Source organism: Parus major, chromosome 1 (genome assembly GCF_001522545.3).
Source record: "Parus major isolate Abel chromosome 1, Parus_major1.1, whole genome shotgun sequence".
In the NCBI taxonomy this organism is placed as follows: Eukaryota; Metazoa; Chordata; class Aves; order Passeriformes; family Paridae; genus Parus; species Parus major.
Genome location: NC_031768.1, coordinates 87,188,667 through 87,206,633, shown reverse-complemented (window position 1 = coordinate 87,206,633; position 17,967 = coordinate 87,188,667). Strand labels below are relative to the sequence as shown.

The following is a 17,967-nucleotide window of genomic DNA, read 5'->3' as shown; positions in this document are numbered from 1 at the left end:
CGGGACTCCCGTGTGTTCATTTCTTTTCACTGGGGCCAGGACGGGAAGGGCAGAAACACTCCCGGGAGAGGATGGAGGTGGGATCCGCCTCGGGAAAGGCGCGGCGGAGCCGCTGGGCAGGGAGGGGCGGGGCGTGCGCGCCGCGGGCCAATGAGAAGTGAGGAATTTGCATACGGTCCGGGCGGTGCGGCGGGGCCCGTTCGGTGGCGGCGGAGGCCGCCGGTATCGGCGCGGATCGGGGCGACGGGGTGGCGCCGGTTCGGGGGCCCGCGGGGGAGGGAACACACGAGAAGAGCGGCCCTCGCCCTCACGCTGGGTGGGTCGGGCCGGACGGGGCCCTCGCGCGGGCGGAAATCCCGGCAGTGATTTCAGCTCTTTTAGAATTTGTCCAGTAAGGTTTCCCGCGCCCGCGGGAAGCCGCCCCCTGACAGCGGTGCAATGGCAGAACGGGGCGGGGAGGCGCAGGCGCGCTCGGGCCGCGCCGGGCTGGGGCCGCTGCCCGTCCGTCCGGGACCGGAGCCGCGGTCGCCCCGCCGCGCCCCATGGCGGCCTCCGCGCAGCCCTCGGTGCCGCCGGCGCTGAGCGCGGAACAGGCGAAGGGTGAGTGCCGGAGGTTCCGTGTCCCGGGCGGGCCGGCGGCGGAGTGCCCGTACGGCGTAGCTGGATGCGGGAGGCCGGCGGGCGGCTGAGTGCCCGTGTCCCGCAGCGGTGCTGGCCGAGGTGATCAAGGCGTTCGGGGCGCCCGAGAACGCGCAGCGCATGGAGGAGGCTCGGGACAACGCCTGCAACGACATGGGCAAGATGCTGCAGTTCCTCCTGCCCGTGGCCACCCAGATCCAGCAGGACGTGATCAAGGCCTACGGGTTCAGCAGCGACGGCGAAGGTGGGTTGTTCCCCCGCCGGGCGGGATGCTCCGGGCCCGCCGGGGCAGCGGGGCGTCCCGCCCACCCCATTTTCTTGCAGGCGTCCTCAAGTTCGCCCGGCTGATCAAGTCGTACGAGTCGCAGGACCCGGAGATCGCCAGCATGTCGGGAAAGCTCAAGGCCATGTTCCTGCCGCCCATGACGCTGCCGCCGCACGGGGCCGGCACCGGCGGAGTTGCTGCCTCCTGAGCCCTCGGAGTTCTCCCGGTGCTCCTTCCGAGGTGCAGGTCCTGTCAGCCCTGGGTGCGGGGCACTTGAACAAGGGAGACACGGACCTGGAAGGAATGGGATGCTTCGTGCCCGCTCGTGTGTTGCTCGTGAATAAAACCTGTGTTGAAAATGCCCGTGTTTTATGAATGAGCTCAGCAGTGCTGCTCCCTGCTGCAGAGGCAGGTTCAGCAGTGCTCTCTGCCTTGCACTTGAAATGCTGTTTTGGGAGTCCACGTTCTGCAGAAAGGTTTGTGCAGAGCCTCGGTGTGAAGCCCTAGGACCTGATATCAGAGAGACACAGGTGTTAAGCACTTTACAAGGGCAAGCGTTTTCAGATGTGCTGTTTGAAGCATGCTAGGAAATGTGTCCCTCAACACGATCTAGTACTGTTCCAGTCAGTACAGCAGGTGCTGTAAATGCCATTGAGGCCCCTATCCCCAGCAGGGTCAGTGATAATTTACTTTGCCTGCAGTGCATGTGGCTGCCTTGTTTTATGGCTGGATGTGCAATCCAGCACATTATCCTTAGTGAAAAAGGCAGCACAGAGATGCAGCAGGGAGCGGCTGAGCGTGGGAGGGCTGGCCTTGCCCCATTTGGCTGCAGCCTGGATTAGAACAACATAAACAATATAAAATTTTTATCTCACGTTTTTTTGGACTGCAGAGGGATCAACCTAGTGGTGCAACCTTGCTCCTTCACAATGTTTTCTTTCCAGTGTGATTCAGAGGAACATCGGGTATGTCCGCTTGCAGCCTCCTGCCGTTTGCCGCTGTTGCCCGTGGAAGAATTGAGGTCTTTGGCGGCGGGGTGGGGGGAAAAAGGCTGCAAGTGAAGGAGCCTGGGAGAGCAGGGAGCTGCAAGCCAGGTGTGAGGAAGCTGCGTCGGGTTCTGCCTTCTGTGCTCTGAGTTACAAACCGGGCAGGAATGCAGCCAGCGAGGGCGTGAGCTCAGTGGATGGGAAGCAGGAAGAGCAGTCGGTCCCTTCCGTCTCCATCTACCTCTCCGAGCCTGGCCTTGGCCTTCCCCCACCCCTCTGATTATTCATTAACTACAGTCCAGGAAGTGCTTTGCAAATGGTGAAAATTAAGCCCTCAGCTTGAGGCCTGAAGTTTGCCTGACCTGGAGCTACCTTCTTCTTAGTCCGCCTGGGAGCAGGCGGAGGTCGGGGCTTTGCCTGTGCGGATCAGGCTCAGGTGAGTCACGGGAGGTGCTGCAGCCGCCAGCACTGCCAGCTGCTGCTCCAGCACCGCCATGAGCATCCAGCCCTGCCGGGAGGGTGCCAGGCCACCTCTCCTCTGTCAAGGTCTTTGATCTCTCTCCCAAATCCGTCTCAAGAGCCTTTCTTGGTAATTCCAATATTGCTTTATTTTCTTTAGTAGGACCCCCTTGGTTGAGGGCTGTGGTACTTCCTCCACCAGCTCCTGTCAGTCCTCCATCAGTGGGGATCTGAGAGACAAGACCCTGATGCCATCCCGTGGGTGAGTGCTGTGAATGCTAGATAGGGCAAGAAAACAAGAGTTGTAAAAGTATCAGCAGTAGGAATCAGGCACAGAAGGGAAAGTGGAAAGAAAAAAGAAAAGAAAGCTCCTATTGGAAGTGCTCCACTTTCCAATAGGAGCTGCCTATTACAGGGAGCCAGAGGGCCTGCCCTCTGGTAAGGGTAGCCAGAAGATTGGAGCTTTCTGTGCTTTATATTGCTGCTGTTGCTCCTTCTCACTTTGTTAACGAGCAAGCAGCGTTTGTGATGTCCAGTCTGCTGCAGTTTTGCTGCCACCCTGCAGCTGCAGCTTCTCTGAAGGGTTTTGCAGAGGGAGATGTCAGCTGCCTGGACTTTTAAATCCTGGTTATTCCTTTATTTGCTGCAGTCTTTCTAGCCCTTTAAGGAATGAAGAGTGGGACATAGAATCCCCACAGTCAGTCCAAACAGGCACCTTGCTCTGGAGACTGCCGTGGCAGGGTGTCAGGAAATGGGATTCACACTGGCATTACTCTCTGGTAAGAATTTGGGCAACCACAGTGGTCCAGCACTGTCCTGGAGCCCCATGGCCTGGTGGAGAGCATGTGGCTTTGGCAAGTCACAGGAAGATGGTCCATCTGCCCATTCCCAGGCAGCCTTTGCTCTGCACTGATGTCTGAACTACAATGGAGTTCTGTAGAGAACAGCAAAACCTCCTGTCTGAAATCATCTCAGGGCTCAGATTTAGAAGTAACAAATGCAATGCTCATTCTCAAAAAGGCTCCAAATTAGCTCCCCCCAAATGTGAGGGAAGCATGGAATGCAAAAGTCATTATCTGAGCAAGAGAGCACACAGTATAATGGGGAAAGCAATTAATGTGGTATTGAAGAAAGTGCCAGCACCTGCTTTTGTAAAGGCAAATATGGTCCTGTAAAACTGGAGGGTTTTGAGTGACTTAGCAAGCTTGTGGATAAGGCAAGTCTGGCCAGTACAGTTTGATTTGATTTAAAGAATTTGACAAGATTTTCCCATCAAAGTCTTTAAATAAGGCTGAGATCATGGCATTTAAACCAAAAAACAAACAAATGGGTTTTCTTGAGTAAAGAATTACTAGAGAATAGTAAATAGAAGGTGGGAATTAACATCTCATTTTTACAGCAAAGGGGAGTTATCAGTGGTCAGATCACAGGGGCTTAATCTGAAATACACACTGTTGAGTATTGCCAAGTGACCTGGGAATACAGCTTGGTGAGGTGAGGAAATTGGATGATGGTAGAAAGTTATTCAGGACAATAAGGTGGGAGTTGACTTGTGAATAATTTCGGAAAGACCTAACGGCAGTGGATGAGTGGGCAGTAGAACAGCAGATGAAAAGGCTTATGTAAAACAGTGTTCATACAGAAAAATAATAAAAGAATTGCATATAAAACAATGACTGTGAACTAATTGTAACCTTTCTGGAGCGAGACTTTGATTATAGAAGTCCATGCAATTGGTAGCTGAATGCTTGGTTGTGGTGAACATCAGAAGTCATCGCTGTCCGTGACTCACCAGCATTGTGAACGCCGCGGTTCTGTGCCCACCTTCACTATTATCTCCAGATCAAGATGCCAGAATTGGAATTATCTTAGAGGGACAGCAGAGGTGGTCAGAGGTGTAGAATAGTTCTGTCCAAAAAGAACCCCTTAGTAGGGCTGGAGTCTTCAGCCTGGCAAAGAGTTGAGGATGGACATGGATGTTTCAGGTCCTTTACCACAAGCAGCTTAGAGCAGGGGGGAAGAAACAGGAATCACCCCATGACTTTCCTTTCTTTACAACAACCAGGTGTTAAAAAAGAGGCAGGGAGCAGGTTATAAGTGAGTCAAAGGACGGCATGTTTCTGTAACTGAGCAAAGAAACTCTTTGCCAAAGGATTCAAAATTTGTTATGTGTTTGACAGTTGACTACAAGTACTTGATAATGGAGGCTTAGGAAGTACAAGAGCAAAAGAAACTCTGTACATAATCTTTCTTTCTGCTCTTCCTTTGACAATCATTTTGACCTCTTGATTGGCTCGTCTCACCCCCTGCTCACAGCAGAGCTTGCCCCAAAACCAGCTCAGGTGGCTCAGGGCCTTGTTTGGGTGAGTCCTGACACCTGCCACGGTGGAGATTGCTTAGCTGCTCTGGGGATCTGTGGCAAGTGCTGAACTTCCCTTGCGGGGGAACGAGCATGTGTGCAGTTTTTCCTGATGCCTAATCAGAATTTCCCTTGCTGCAAGTGATGCCTGTTGCCTCTTGTCCTTTTATTGTGTCCCACAAAAAAGTACCTGACTCATTTGTGTCTAAAACCCCACAGCCCCTTTTAGGTAGTCGCAGACAAATGTTAAATCCCTCCTTAAGCATCTTTTCTTAAAGCTGAATAAAAACCCAGCTTGCTCTCTACTATGCTTCAGGCTCTTCATTGCATTAGTGGCATTATGCTGGATCCTTTCCAGTTTCTCAGGGCCTTTTTTTTTTTTTCTTGCAGCAATCCAGATGTGTGTGTCTTTTAATTAGCTATTTCATTTATCTTGTGCTGTAAATTTATTACTGCACTAGCTGTGGCCTGGTTCCATGAGGGATTTACAAGATGAGGTTCTAACACCTGTAAAGCCAAACAGTGTAAGAGTAGTCTCTTTGCTGAAATCTCTTGACCTCTTAATTATATTAAAAAAGTGTTTTAGTGGCTCAATTATAGTCCTATTATATTTAGTGGCTCAGCTGTTCCATGCTGCAGCCATTTGGGAGAGCAACCTCGAAGATACCAACTGATGGCTTCTCTAGGGTGACATTTCCCTCCCTTACTGGTAGTTTTTAATTAGATGGCCCAGATCAAAGACATCAGGGCAGCTGCATGCATCCACTCCTTTCTTAAAATGAAAGCAAGGAGAAGCATAAACTCATCCTGTAAATTATGTGATACGGGATTTGTGTCCACAAAAATAATTTCAAGATATTACACTACACCCTGTGGTTTGTCCTTCTGGAGGATACTGAGTTACATGTGATAAGTGCTCTCTTACCCCTTCTTATTCTGGTCTGGGCTCTTGGCTACCTTGTTCTTTCCCTGTTCCCTTGTGTCCAACTAATGTTCAGTTGGATCTCAGACAGATTTTCTCCTTCAGTCAATGTAGGGCACAGGGGTGCCTAAGCTTTGGGTTTTGTCTTCCATGGCTTCATACTGACTTAGCATACTCTAATATTCTTTTGATATCCTGAATTATTTTTTGGGGCTTCTCCCTGGAAGTTCCTGCCTTTTCTCCGTTAGCTATAAAAAACACTTGTTTCTTGTTCCTACTAGACTGATTTAGGTCTTTCAGGTGCAACTTCTACAATTTTGTGCAGTTGTTCCCTTGAGTTGGTTCTATGCAGTTGAAATCTCCTTAGTTTTTAATATCAGTTCTAAGTCAGTACCTCTGGCTGCCTGCAGCTCACTGCACCCCAGCTCACCATGTGCATGAAACCAGAAGCATTTCTAAGGAAGCTGTTGTAGGTGCCTGGGTTGCCTTTCTAGCAATGAAGTTTAGCTTCCCACTCGTCTTTCCTGTACTTCCCTTTGTTGCTGGTTTCTGTCTTGGCCACGAGTTTTTGTCTAGGTCTAGCTAGCAGCCTGTTCATCTTTTTTCAGGATTTCCCAGTCTGGTGGTGTGTGGGGAAGTCTGCAGCTGCTGGTACTTGAAATGATCAAGGCTCTTGCTGCTGCCCACACCACACAGGGTAGCTGAGATGGCCCCAGGGAAAAATCAGGCTCCTTTGCCAGCTGGATTGCGCTCTTAGGCCACTGCTTAGCTCCCATTCTTTAACCAGACCTGCAGACCTGGAAGCCAGTGTTGTGGGCAGGGCAGTCATGTGCCACAGTTGGATGCAGCTAGGTGACTGGAATGGTTTTCCTTCTTTTTGTACCTGGCTGTCCAGATTGTCAGCTTTGGCTGAGGTATGGGGTGCTGGGATTTTGAAGGTCCTCGACACTGCTCCCTCAGTGCTGTGTGGGCTCTCTGTAGGTAGCAGCTGTTTGTCCTGGTCTCTGCCTGTCTTCCTGGGCAGCTTCACCACCCTCTTCCAACCTCCCCATCCCTTCTGAGCTACCAATGCCTGTGTGAGTCCCATCCCGTGGCAGGCTGGCACTGCTGTGCTCAGAGCACTAGCCTGGACCTTGAAGTCTGAAGCTCTGGATTCACACGGATTCCCCCTTGTGCCTGTACAGAGCATGTAGGACATTTGGGACCATTTATGTTGCTCATTGGCCTTTTGGAGAAAAAGAGGAACAGAGGACGTGCAGATCTGAGTTTTGTGAACACAGCCAGAACCCAAGATGTATGCAAAGAGTCAGCCCTGGTGTGCTAACGACAGGGACCCAAAAATAATAGGGGCTATGGGGAGGAAAGACACAAAAGGAGAAGCAGAAGTGTATGCAAAGCAGCTTGGGGCTGCGGAGTGGATGGCTCAGAGCGCTTCCTGTTCCCGGAGCCGCGCGTGCCCCGCTGTGTACGGGCTCGCACCTGCCTGTGCCCGGCAGCAGTGCACAGCGGGCCAGAGACCAAGGAAAAGGTGGATAGAGAAGGTCTGAATGGACTGACAGCAGACTCCAGGAGAGATACATGGCCAGCTCCCAGGAGGCACAGGAGCAGTTTGGCATTGGGTGCCCCGGCACAGAGCTCCGACTTCCCTTTCCTTTCCAGCGCAAACTGATTTTTCCTCTGAGTTTTTTGGGTTGCTTTGGTGGCAGCCACTTGGCCGCCTCTTCTTTTTCCCTCCACAATGGTGAGGTAAGAGGGTCTGAGATGTCTGTGTGTGTAAGGAATGGGACCAGGGAAGTAGGGTGGATCAGGGCAAGGATGGCCCTGGAAGCCTTCTCTCTGTGGGAACCATCCATAGACTGGGGGAGGCATCAGGCAGGAAGGAATGCTGCTGCTGGCTTTTATTAGGGATGCCAATCAGGGACCATTCTTCACTCTACAAATCTCCACAGTAGTGCCTGGCCTATTTTATTCACTTGGTCTTGCTTTATTTTCTCTGCTAGGTGGTTTCACCGTGACCTGAGTGGGCTGGAAGCTGAAGCCTTACTGAAGGGACGAGGTGTCCATGGGAGCTTCCTGGCCAGACCCAGTCGGAGGAATCAGGGGGATTTTTCTCTTTCAGTCCGGTAAGTAACTTGAACCCCAGCTTCTGTCTTTGCAGTGTTACATACACACAGATTGCCTAGATCCTCACATGTCCTGTGGCATCTTCTTCATCCTATCTCTATTCCTTTGAGTTCTTTTCAAGCTGTAAAACAACCTCAGCTTCCCAGCATATTCTAGAGCTTCCCTCAAGTTGCCCAAGGAACTTCTCTTTCCAGTCATCTCCATGGGCACGGTTTGCTCTGCTTTCATGGTGGGAAGTAGTGCAGGACACTTTTCTGCCCCTTTTCCAACCACCTCATTGGACTGCCCTGTGCTTTATTCCCCAGGGTTGGTGATCAGGTAACCCACATCCGCATCCAGAATACTGGGGATTTCTATGACCTGTATGGAGGGGAGAAGTTTGCCACCTTGTCAGAACTGGTGGAGTACTACACACAGCAACAGGGCTCGCTGCAGGACAAAGATGGAACCATCATCGACTTGCGATACCCGCTCAACTGTTCTGACCCCACAACAGAGAGGTACAGGGACAGCGAGGCAGCTGCTGTGTCTGTGATGAGATGTTTCATGGCCTCCTTTCTGTCCTGCCTGCATCCCCAGAGCAAATCCTGCAGAAAGTGCCTCCTTTCTTAACCTCCTATGTGTCCATGGGGGCAGCATCCCCAGGAATAGCTGTGCATACCTTGATCCATCACAGCAGACCTAATAGGGCTCTATTTTTACTTCTGGTTTCCGGTAGCCTTTGCTATTTATATGCTGTTTCTGAAAGCAAAGGTTGTGGTGTCCGCTGTGGGTCTGCAGTGGTCTGTGGAGAGACATGTTGTGTGGAAGCTCTCAGTCTTGCCCCAGATCTCCTTGATTATTCTAGGCCTGGGTGACTCACATAGCTGAGAGCAGGACCATGTTCCCCTGCTATTCCTGGCCTGCTTAGTCTCCTTCCTGTCCCCACTTTGCGTGTGTCTCTGACACCAAGTTCCTAAATCAAATCAGGTGGTTTTGCCCTTGTGTTTTCCTTTCAGGCCCTTTGATGCAGCTCAGGGGAGGTGTCATACCCTGCTCTGGGGTGGAGAAGTCCTTTCTGCACAGGTCCTCCTTGGGCACCTGGAGCTGGGGAGCAGAGATGCCCTGAGCTGAAACATCAGGGTACAGCCCAGCTTGCTCTGGGGTCAGGCTGCAGAGGGGCAGGTCTGTTGCTGGCTGTCCTCTCCAGTCAAGGCCATTGCATCGTGGCCCTGCAGTTTCCTCCCTTCCTTCTGCGGTTGGAAACTTACCCCCTCCCCCTTCAGGCTCTTACAAAAGCTCTTCTCACTCTCCCCAAGTGATTTTCCGTCACGTGGCTTTGAAAAGCTGGGCTTTGCTGGGGGAGGGAGGAATGGGACCCATTAACCCCATCCTACCTGTGGAGGAGAGGCTGGGAGACCTCTTTGATGAGCAGGAGGGCCCAACCAATCCCAAGGTGGCATCTTCAGCCATGGTGGCTGAACAGTTCTCTGAGAAGAGGTTCAGAAATTAATGACAATCATGCACCAAGAGTCACCAGCTGCTTCTTGCAGTGCGTGAAGTGAGGGTCAACAAAAGTTGCTTGCTGGCGCCAATAACGGTGTGAACCTCTTGTTGTCTGTGGAGCAACCCCTTGCTCTGACCAGATGCAGGGGAGAATGAATGAATGAATGCCCCAGCTGCCTCCATGACTGGGCTGTGGCCTCCTGAACTCCATCTCAGTTCTTAGGAACAAATATCCCCCCTAACAATGTGAAGTTCACCAGTACCATACCAGGCCCTCCCTGTTAGCTGCTCCTTGGGAAGTAAATCTGTTCCCACATCCCCATGGCAAGGCAGGAACACCTTGGTCAAATGGGGATGATCCTGACCTTCTGCTAGGAGGAGCTGCTGAGTGTTTGCATTGAGGACAGGAATGTGCACATGGATAAGCTCCTGGTGCTCACTCCTGTGGCCAGGGTGATTGCTGCAGTGTGCTGTGCCCAGAGAATGGGAATTATCCTTTGAGTGAAGAGATGACTGAGTTTCAGAAAGAGGAGTTGCTGGAATGGTTCTTTAATGGATCTGATCTCAACACAACCATCTGGGTGCTGCTAAATTGGATGGGAGAGTTTCTAACTCAGTGGGGGCTTATTTTTATTTCCCTGGTGCTTGAGTTTGGAGAGCCCCTTGCAGCAGTAAAGCAACAATCCAAATAATACTGTGAGGTGCTGAAACACACAGACTACCATCTCCCAACTGGTGTTCCAGGCAGTTTTACCTGTGCCAGGCGCAGGTTTACTGGTGCCTATGCGTGTGTCACACAATGGATTACACTTGGTGTTTTCCCACTGTGTCCTCTGGTACCAGTCTTCTGCTCCCTACATCCCTTCTGTCTCCACCTCATCCCTTGCACTTTCCTCTTCTGGCCATCTTTGGTCTCATCTGCTTTTCCCAAGATCCTGTTCCTCCTTCCCTCTCTTATTCCTTCCTCTGTCTCCCCCTTCCTTTCTTCCTCCCTCATCCTTCCCCAGTATTGCTGTTCTTCACTAATCAGCTCAAGGGCATCCACTTTCTGCATCTCCACCTCTTTTTTGACCCTCTCTTGTTTATTCTTAGGTGGTACCATGGGCATCTGTCAGGCCCTGCAGCTGAGTCACTGCTCCAGGCCAAAGCTACTCCTTGGACCTTCTTGGTGCGGGAGAGCCTCAGCAAACCCGGGGACTTTGTCTTGTCTGTCCTCACTGACCAGCCTAAACCTGGGTCTGATGTTCCAGCTGGGGCAACTGGTGCCTCTGGGACCCGTCTCAAAGTCACACACATCAAGATCATGTGTGAGGTGAGCAGAGGGAGGGCAGAAGGAGAGGCAGTGGTCTGATGGATGTTACCAAAATCGCTGTCACAATATCTCCTATTTCTTTCATGTGGGATGAGAAGATTCCAAGGAGAGAATGCAGCTGACCTTTAAATGAGATTGCAGGGCAATACACCTTCTCAGGGCTTTGATCACTGAGAGCACTTATATTGAGAGCGCTGTGCCATGAACTCCACATGCTCACAGCAAACTCTGACTTCCCTGCCAGAGGAAATGCTTTCCTAGATGGTGCAGGGTGGTGCCTATGGATCTGCACCCCAGCATTGCCTTTTTCTTGAGTGTCATCAGCTTTGTCTATGGGATAGGTGGAGAGAATGGGGGCTGTGCAGCCTGGAGAAAGCCCTGGGGAGATGGTACAGCACCTTCCAGTACCTAAAGGAGGCTCCTGAGAAAGCTGGAGAGGGACTATTTACAAGGGCATGGAGTGATAGAGCAAGGGGGAATGCTTTGAAACTGAAAGAGGGCAGGTATAGATGGGATATTAGGAAAAAATACTTTATTGTGAGGCACTGGCACAGGTTTCCCAGAGAAACTGTGGATGCCCCATTCTTGGAAGTGTTTGAGGCAAGGCTGGAGGAGGCTTTGTGCAGCCCAGTCTAGTGGAAGGTGTCCATGCCCATGGCAGGGAGTTTGGAATTAGCTGCCCTTTATGATACCTTCCAACCCAAACTATTCCATGATTCTGTTATGAATGAGCCATTACACATTCTTCCTCTGTTTAGAATGGACGCTACACAGTTGGAGGTGCTGAAATGTTTGACAGCTTGGCAGATCTGGTGGAGCACTTCAAGAAGATTGGAATTGAGGAGATGTCTGGTTCCTTTGTGTACCTGAAGCAGGTAAGTCCAGTTTCCTGGTTTTTAGGGGTCCTTTGGAGGGACTGATTTGCTGTTTGTTTCTGCTTTGTGTCCCTTTGCTCCTTTTATCCCATGGTGCACAGAGGACACTTTGCTCTCCAGCAGCATCTCTTACTCTCTTTCACTCTCACCTATTGTGTTTTCTCATCCCCAGCCCTACTATGCTACAAGGGTGAATGCTGCTGACATTGAGAACAGAGTGCAGGAACTGAACAAGAAGACAGGTCTCTCTGAGGAGACATCCAAGGCTGGATTTTGGGAGGAATTTGATGTAAGAAACTGCAGGGGGACATTATTTGGCTTTTTGGGAATTTTGCATGCACCATCTCATTCTCCATCCTTGATTTCTTCCTGTTCACAAAGTTCTTGTGTGTCTTGTCAATTTATTTCTGAAAGAAGTCTGTATTTGGAACCAGTTCCCCTGGGAAGTGAGTCTCACCTTTAACTAAACCCAGTGAGGTAGAAATATGCTTTTTTATGGTTGGGAGAGTGAGTCACCAAGACAGTAAAGGCACAGACCTTGGACTTCTCAAGTCTAGGTTTAGTTTTCACTTCTCTGCTCCCCCACAGCATGCCCACGTGTCATCAGAGCCACCTAGGGCCTCCTAGTGCCCACCTCCCCTGTCATACATTGTGACCTTGCCATGACTGTTCTTTCTTCTGCTCTCAGAGCCTGCAAAAACAGGAAGCTAAGCACCTGTTTGACCGTCATGAGGGCCAGAGACCTGAAAATAAGAGCAAGAACCGATACAAGAACATACTGCCTTGTGAGTCTTGCTTCTCCACTATAAAAGAAACAAATAGACACAGGTAATGAAGAGCTGTCCAAGCCATCCCTGCCTCAGCCCACTCCATCCTCCAGAGCAGGTTACAAGGTGTTACACTGAGGATTGAAGAGCTGATGAGGGAAGTCACAGCTTTTTCCTGTCCTTGAAGGAAGGAGGGAGGGTTGCATTGGACTCATTAGCTTCTGTGGTCCATCACAGAGACAGAGAGATGGGAGGACAGAGTGAGATTGGTCTGAACCCAGAGAGGGAGAGCTGAGGATACAAGGCATGCGCTGGGAATGATGACTGAGGTGGTATGGGGCAGTGAGGGAGCTCCGTGTGGCTGTGCATGGAGTATCTCATTGCACTGTTCATTCTTTCTCTTCACCCCCAGTTGATCACTCCAGAGTCATCCTCCAGGGAAGGGACCCAAATATACCTGGATCTGACTACATCAATGCCAACTATGTCAAGGTGAGATTTTTGAAAGATGGCTGTGTGCCCAAACACAAAGCAGGGGAAGGCTTGCCTGCTCCTGCAGCCCTCCTGACCCTCCTCTGTCCACACTCAGAACACCCTGATCAGCCCAGATGAGTGCACCAAGACCTACATCGCCAGCCAGGGCTGCCTGGATGCCACAGTCAATGACTTGTGGCAAATGGTGTGGCAGGAGAACACGCGCATTATTGTGATGACAACACGGGAGGTAGAAAAAGGCCGGGTGAGTAGCAGTCTGGAGGTGTCTCTTTTCCCTTTCAACCATTGCTCTGCTTTTTCTCTCTCCTACCTTCTGATCATCCTCACCCTGACCTCTCTGCCCACACAGAACAAATGTGTGCCTTACTGGCCAGAGCTGGGCAGCACGAAGGAGTACGGTCCCTACCTTGTGCAGAACACTGGGGAGCACGATGCACTGGAGTACAAACTCCGGCACCTCTGTGTGTGCCCGAAGGATAACGTGAGTGTGTCTGACCAAGGGCTGCCATCCAACCCCTGGGTCTAGCAGCCACCATACACCTAAACCTGGGAACTGCTGGGTGCTGTGATGATGCTGCTGTTTTATCATTCTTGGGGCTGCTGTTCTCACTTGGTTTGGGCTGGAATCACACTGGTGGAATCACCAAGAAGTGTGCAGGAGACACTCTCTGGCTTCAGACTTGCCTCTCCCTGGAAGAGAGGCCAGGGAGAGGGCTGGGTTGCAGTTTTACCAGGGAGGTGTTTTTGCTTTTCTCAGGGCAAGGCTGTGCGTGAGATCTGGCACTACCAGTACCTGAGCTGGCCTGACCATGGTGTACCCAGTGAGCCAGGAGGAGTCCTCAGCTTCCTCGACCAGATAAACCAGAAGCAAGAGAGCATCCCCAACGCAGGGCCTATTGTGGTACACTGCAGGTTAGTACAGAGGCTGGAGTTTGAAGCACCCTCCATCCCTTATCTAGGGTGAGATACAGAAAGTCTGTCCTGCTGCTTCCAGCTGTACCCCAGGACTTGTGAGTGAAGCATATGCCAGTGCCAATGTTCGCTTTTTCCTCTTCTGCCCCCACACCAAACTCCCTACTGTTGAACCCGTGACTTTTGTGGCATTGCTGAACAGCTGCTACGAGCCACATACTTCCCCAGAAGCAGCTGCATTTTGTTTCAGGAGCTGTCTTGCTCTGACCACCGCTTGTCTTCTCCTTGCAGTGCTGGGATTGGCCGCACTGGGACTATCATCGTCATTGATATGATAGTGGAAACAATCTCCACCAAGGGTAAGAGGACCCCAAAGGATTTCAAAATGAACTGGACTACCCAGTAGGGCTTTGCCTTTAAGATCAGCTGCAAAGGGATGAAAACTATCAGATACCAGTGGGAGAAGATCCTGCCATGACCTGAAGAAAGTTGTTCTGCTGGATTTCTGTACCATATCCACTCCTTATGGTGTCAGCCTTCCCTGAGCTTTGGCTCTTCCTCCAAGGCCACTATCTTTGGAAGATACTGAGCAGGGGGAGAGATAGGATGATAGAATAAAGAGTATGGAAAGAGGTGGAAACTTCTTGATGTCCTCCACTGTGGCTGCTTTTGGTAGAGAACTGGGAGAGGGGGCAGTGAACATGTCCATAAGCTTTTCTGGTGCTCCTTGCTAGGGCTGGACTGTGACATTGACATCCAGAAGACCATCCAGATGGTGAGGGCCCAGCGATCTGGGATGGTGCAGACGGAGGCCCAGTACAAGTTCATCTACATGGCCATCTGCCAGTTCATAGAAGCAACCAAGAAAAAGCTGGAAGTTATCCAGGTGAGAGAAAAGGGGCTCTACTGCCCTGTGAGTCTAAGCCCTGCATGGTGCTGGCTCTGAGCCCAAGAGCTTGTTTCACAAGCTTTAAGCTAACACTGAAACTTACACAGACTACAATGGTGCAGTAAGATCTGTGTCCCTGTTCCTCTCTTTGAGACTTTTAAATTCAGGGGACAAGTTCATTAGCAGCTCAAGTACCAATCCCTTCTGAACTGCTTGACAGCAGTTAAATTTTAATGCAATTACATCAACTATGTTCTGAATAACATCACCAAGTGCTGTTTTGTTACAAATTTAGTCTTATCAAAGACTTTCCCTGCCTCTTCTTTCCTCTTTGTCTTTCACATCCCAGTTTTGCAGCTGCAAGATCTTTTCCTGCTATTTGATAAGTGGTGTCTTCTCTCTCTCCTTGTAGCCTCTGGCAGCATACTGTAACTCCTGCTGTTTTAATATTCTTTAGCTGAAATTTGGCACTTTTAGGTGTTCTAGTGCCTCCAGAGATTTGTTGCCCCACTGTTACCTCCTATCCAAGGCTGCATTTGCAGCTGCTGCTCACCTCTGGCAGTGTGCTGAGCCCAGGCACTTCAGCAATCCACCAGCTTCCACTGAGATTCTGGCAAAATGGGGTTTAACAGCCAGAACTCTTCCACAGTGCCTCAAATGCATCTCTCAGACCACACTCTTCTAAGCCTGTTTTTTCCCTCCTGCAGTCTCAGAAAGGCAAGCCAAATGAGTGTGAGTATGGGAACATCGCCTACCCCCCTGCAGTGAGGAATGCACACCCCAAGGTTTCACGAAAACCCTCCAAGTAAGAGCTCACCTAAAGCAGAGGCCCAGCTCTGCCTGCCTCTGGCAAGTCTGCCTGCTGGCTTGGCTGGCTTTTTCACCTCCCTCACTTTTTCCGTGGTCTTACAGGCAGAAAGAGGAGTCAACAGTGTATGAGAACTTGGGGAAAAAGGAGGAGAAGGTGCGGAAACAACGCTCCTCAGAGAAGAAGCTGAAAGGCTCACTAAAGAAAAAGTAATCATACACTGCAGATAGCCCCATAGGGGTTTGAACCTGGGCTGCAGGACTGGAGCTCACATCCCAGCTGGCCTGTATCACATTCCTTGCTCTTGGACTGGAACGAAGCCTTCCCCTTCTCTTCCATGCCAGCTTTCAGTGCCGTGAACCAGAACACTTTTCAGCTCAGCTGACCAACTCTGTGGTCCCTTGCCTGTGCAGGCAAAGTCTCTTGCTGCCCCCTCATCATCCATTAGCAGGAAAAGGTCACGCCCCTCCTTTCCTTGCTCCCTGAGCACCGGGCCCCAAACTCACCTTTGGTGGGCCAGCTTCAGTGGAATTCTCAGGGAAGAGCTAAGGAAGGTCATCACAGGAGCTACATCTGTGCCCACTGCCGTGAGTTAAAGAGTTTAGCTGGTTTGTGTTTCCTGAAGCCTCAGCCTCAGTATGGAGGTTTTGGCCTGTTTCAGCTCAGCTCCTCTGCAATTCAACAGACTTCCTCTTTCCTTAATACCAACCTTCTGCCCCTCATATCCTTTTTCTATCTCATCCTTCACCTGGATGCTGTAAATATACCATAATTTGATGTGATGGCTATATTTTCTTCTTTGTTTGTAAATAAACTTGTATTTGTTTGACTACCAGGTCCCAAAAGTTTTTTTTTCTCTAATTTCTCTGGAGTATTAGCTGTAATCCTGATTTCACTTGCAGACCTGCAAAGACTTACAAGGATGGCTCCAGCTTAAGTTTTTCTTATTTTATGTTGCCTTCAGGCTTCTGAATAGAGGCTGTGACCAATTATGGCAGTTCCTTGCTGTGAGGCTCAAGTGTTGGTGGTCATTAGGGAAGCCTGAGCACAGGAAGTCAGGTGTGACAAACTCTGACACAGCTTTTGCACCTAAATTTTACTTGCAGGTTTTCAATATGTGAACAGACAAAGCCACAGCTGCTCTGACCTCATGCTGGTGGCAGTGCCACTTCCAGCAGCAGCCTGGTCCAACGGCCTCCAGCGCCCCCTTCCCACCATGATTTATTCACAATGCATTGGAGGACGGACACTGCTTGCTGTCATTTGATATGGCAAGAAAGTTGTTTGGAAGACAAAGGACACTTGGTGAGCAGACCCTCTTTCCCTGTGTTGGACTTTAGCTTCCCTTAGCCTGTGAGCCCATAGGCCTGTATGTGCATTCCCCAGCTGGCTTTGCAATCCCATTGCCACTAGAGGAAGAAACAGGAAAGAGGCAGTGGCGGAAATAAGGAGCAGAAGTAAAAATGGGTGGAGTGACATGTGTTTCATGATGCCAAATATCCTCTTTTAAGCAATGGGGAAGGGGCTGAAATCCTAGTCTAAGGAAACACCTACCTTTGCCTTAGACCCCTGGGTAGCTTCAAAGGACAGGATCCAATTGTCTTCCTTGTTAAAAAGCTGCCACAGCCTAAAGCAAGGCATACCAAGGGTTAGCTTAAACTCTACCTGAAGCTTGAAAATGAAGACATCTTGTGGAACAAGGTTCCTGAGAACCTCATATGTGTTCCAATGCCTGAGCTTAATGTGTCCATAATGTCTGGTCTACAAAAAACTTAGTCTGAAGAAGAACTTTCCTGATTGCCTATCAAGAAATACAGACTGTCAAAAGCACTCTACTCTTCTTTACATAAGATCTGTTACACACAAATACTTTGGGATGATTATTTGAGAATGCATTTTCAAAGCTGGATCAAAGAATTTGTGCTTCATTGATGTTGCAAGCTATGGATATTAGTTATGGCTCTGATTGCCAGTAAACTTTAAACCAGGAATGCATAGATTATATCTGTTCCTTTAAACATCTTATGCTCTGCTTCAGCATAGGAAGAAGTCCCTAAAGGCCTCTCTTCTTCCCTGGAGAGCCCAAGTTAGAGCTGTTTGTAAAAAGAGATGGTTGATTGTAAATAGACATGGTCTTGTGCGTGACTGTCTTGACAATCATGATCAAGAAATAGCTGAGTTTAAAATTCTGGTGATAGGAGAAAAACTGTAAGTAAAGCTACTTCCCTGGACCTGGGGAGAGCAGACTTCAGGGTAGCAGTTGATAAGGTCACCCGGGAATCTGCTTTAGGGGTAGTGGGGTACATAAAAGCTGCTCACTTTTTAAAGGCCTCCTTTCAACAGCACAGGAGCAGGCAATTACAATGTGTCAGAAGTCTGGCCAGTGAGGCTGAGGGCTGGCTTGGCTGCGAAGGATCTCCTTCTGCAACTTTGCTGAAAGTGTATGGACTTTGGAAAAACAGATTATACAGGAGGACAGACAGATATGCTCCTTGTCACTCTAGGGAAAAAATGCCCAAGCTCAAGTTGAAGCTGGTTGGTACTGTGGTGGGTAACAATAGGCATTTTAAAGTATGTTAACAGCAGAAGGAAGAATAAAGGAAACACTGGTCTGTCACCTGATGAGGTGGGTCATCCCCTTCCCCCAACAGTGATGAAGCAGAGACATTT

The 17,967-nt window shown here is 50.1% G+C and overlaps 2 protein-coding genes and 1 non-coding gene across 6 annotated transcripts; all 3 read left to right on the top strand.

Moving 5' to 3' along the window:
• Window positions 1–360: 360 nt before the first annotated feature.
• LOC117245365 lies at window positions 361–422 on the top strand. The gene has a single exon (XR_004500001.1). It is a non-coding gene; the product is annotated as a U7 small nuclear RNA (small nuclear RNA).
• A 52-nt stretch (window positions 423–474) lies between these two features.
• On the top strand, window positions 475–1,265 carry C1H12orf57 (chromosome 1 C12orf57 homolog). The gene is made up of 3 exons (XM_015636704.3): window positions 475–600; window positions 707–883; window positions 964–1,265. The coding sequence occupies exons 1-3, from the start codon at window positions 543–545 to the stop codon at window positions 1,110–1,112; spliced, it is 384 nt and encodes a 127-aa protein (XP_015492190.1). The 5' UTR covers window positions 475–542; the 3' UTR covers window positions 1,113–1,265.
• A 719-nt stretch (window positions 1,266–1,984) lies between these two features.
• PTPN6 (protein tyrosine phosphatase non-receptor type 6) lies at window positions 1,985–16,129 on the top strand. 4 transcript variants are annotated; one of them, XM_015636664.2, is made up of 16 exons: window positions 1,988–2,326; window positions 2,510–2,611; window positions 7,631–7,753; window positions 8,060–8,254; window positions 10,332–10,551; window positions 11,310–11,426; window positions 11,599–11,715; window positions 12,115–12,211; window positions 12,606–12,685; window positions 12,783–12,932; window positions 13,038–13,169; window positions 13,446–13,600; window positions 13,892–13,959; window positions 14,335–14,486; window positions 15,197–15,294; window positions 15,402–16,129. In XM_015636664.2, the coding sequence occupies exons 2-16, from the start codon at window positions 2,598–2,600 to the stop codon at window positions 15,508–15,510; spliced, it is 1,827 nt and encodes a 608-aa protein (XP_015492150.1). In that variant the 5' UTR covers window positions 1,988–2,326; window positions 2,510–2,597; the 3' UTR covers window positions 15,511–16,129. The 4 variants fall into 4 exon arrangements, with proteins under 4 accessions (XP_033372864.1, XP_033372860.1, XP_015492150.1 ...); XM_033516973.1 differs by having other exon boundaries at window positions 1,985–2,326; window positions 2,513–2,611; window positions 12,783–13,169; XM_033516969.1 differs by having other exon boundaries at window positions 1,985–2,326; window positions 12,783–13,169.
• The last annotated feature ends 1,838 nt before the right edge of the window (window positions 16,130–17,967 follow it).

Excerpts from the sequence above, each read along its gene's own strand:
- PTPN6 (XM_033516973.1), top strand. Across the intron at positions 12,212-12,605 it reads ATACAAGAACATACTGCCTT|TTGATCACTCCAGAGTCATC; the intron begins GTGAGTCTTGCT and ends CTTCACCCCCAG. Across the intron at positions 15,295-15,401 it reads GTTTCACGAAAACCCTCCAA|GCAGAAAGAGGAGTCAACAG; the intron begins GTAAGAGCTCAC and ends GTGGTCTTACAG.
- C1H12orf57 (XM_015636704.3), top strand. The coding sequence starts at position 543 with ATGGCGGCCTCCGCGCAGCCCTCGGTGCCGCCGGCGCTGAGCGCGGAA. Across the intron at positions 601-706 it reads GAGCGCGGAACAGGCGAAGG|CGGTGCTGGCCGAGGTGATC; the intron begins GTGAGTGCCGGA and ends CGTGTCCCGCAG. Across the intron at positions 884-963 it reads GTTCAGCAGCGACGGCGAAG|GCGTCCTCAAGTTCGCCCGG; the intron begins GTGGGTTGTTCC and ends ATTTTCTTGCAG.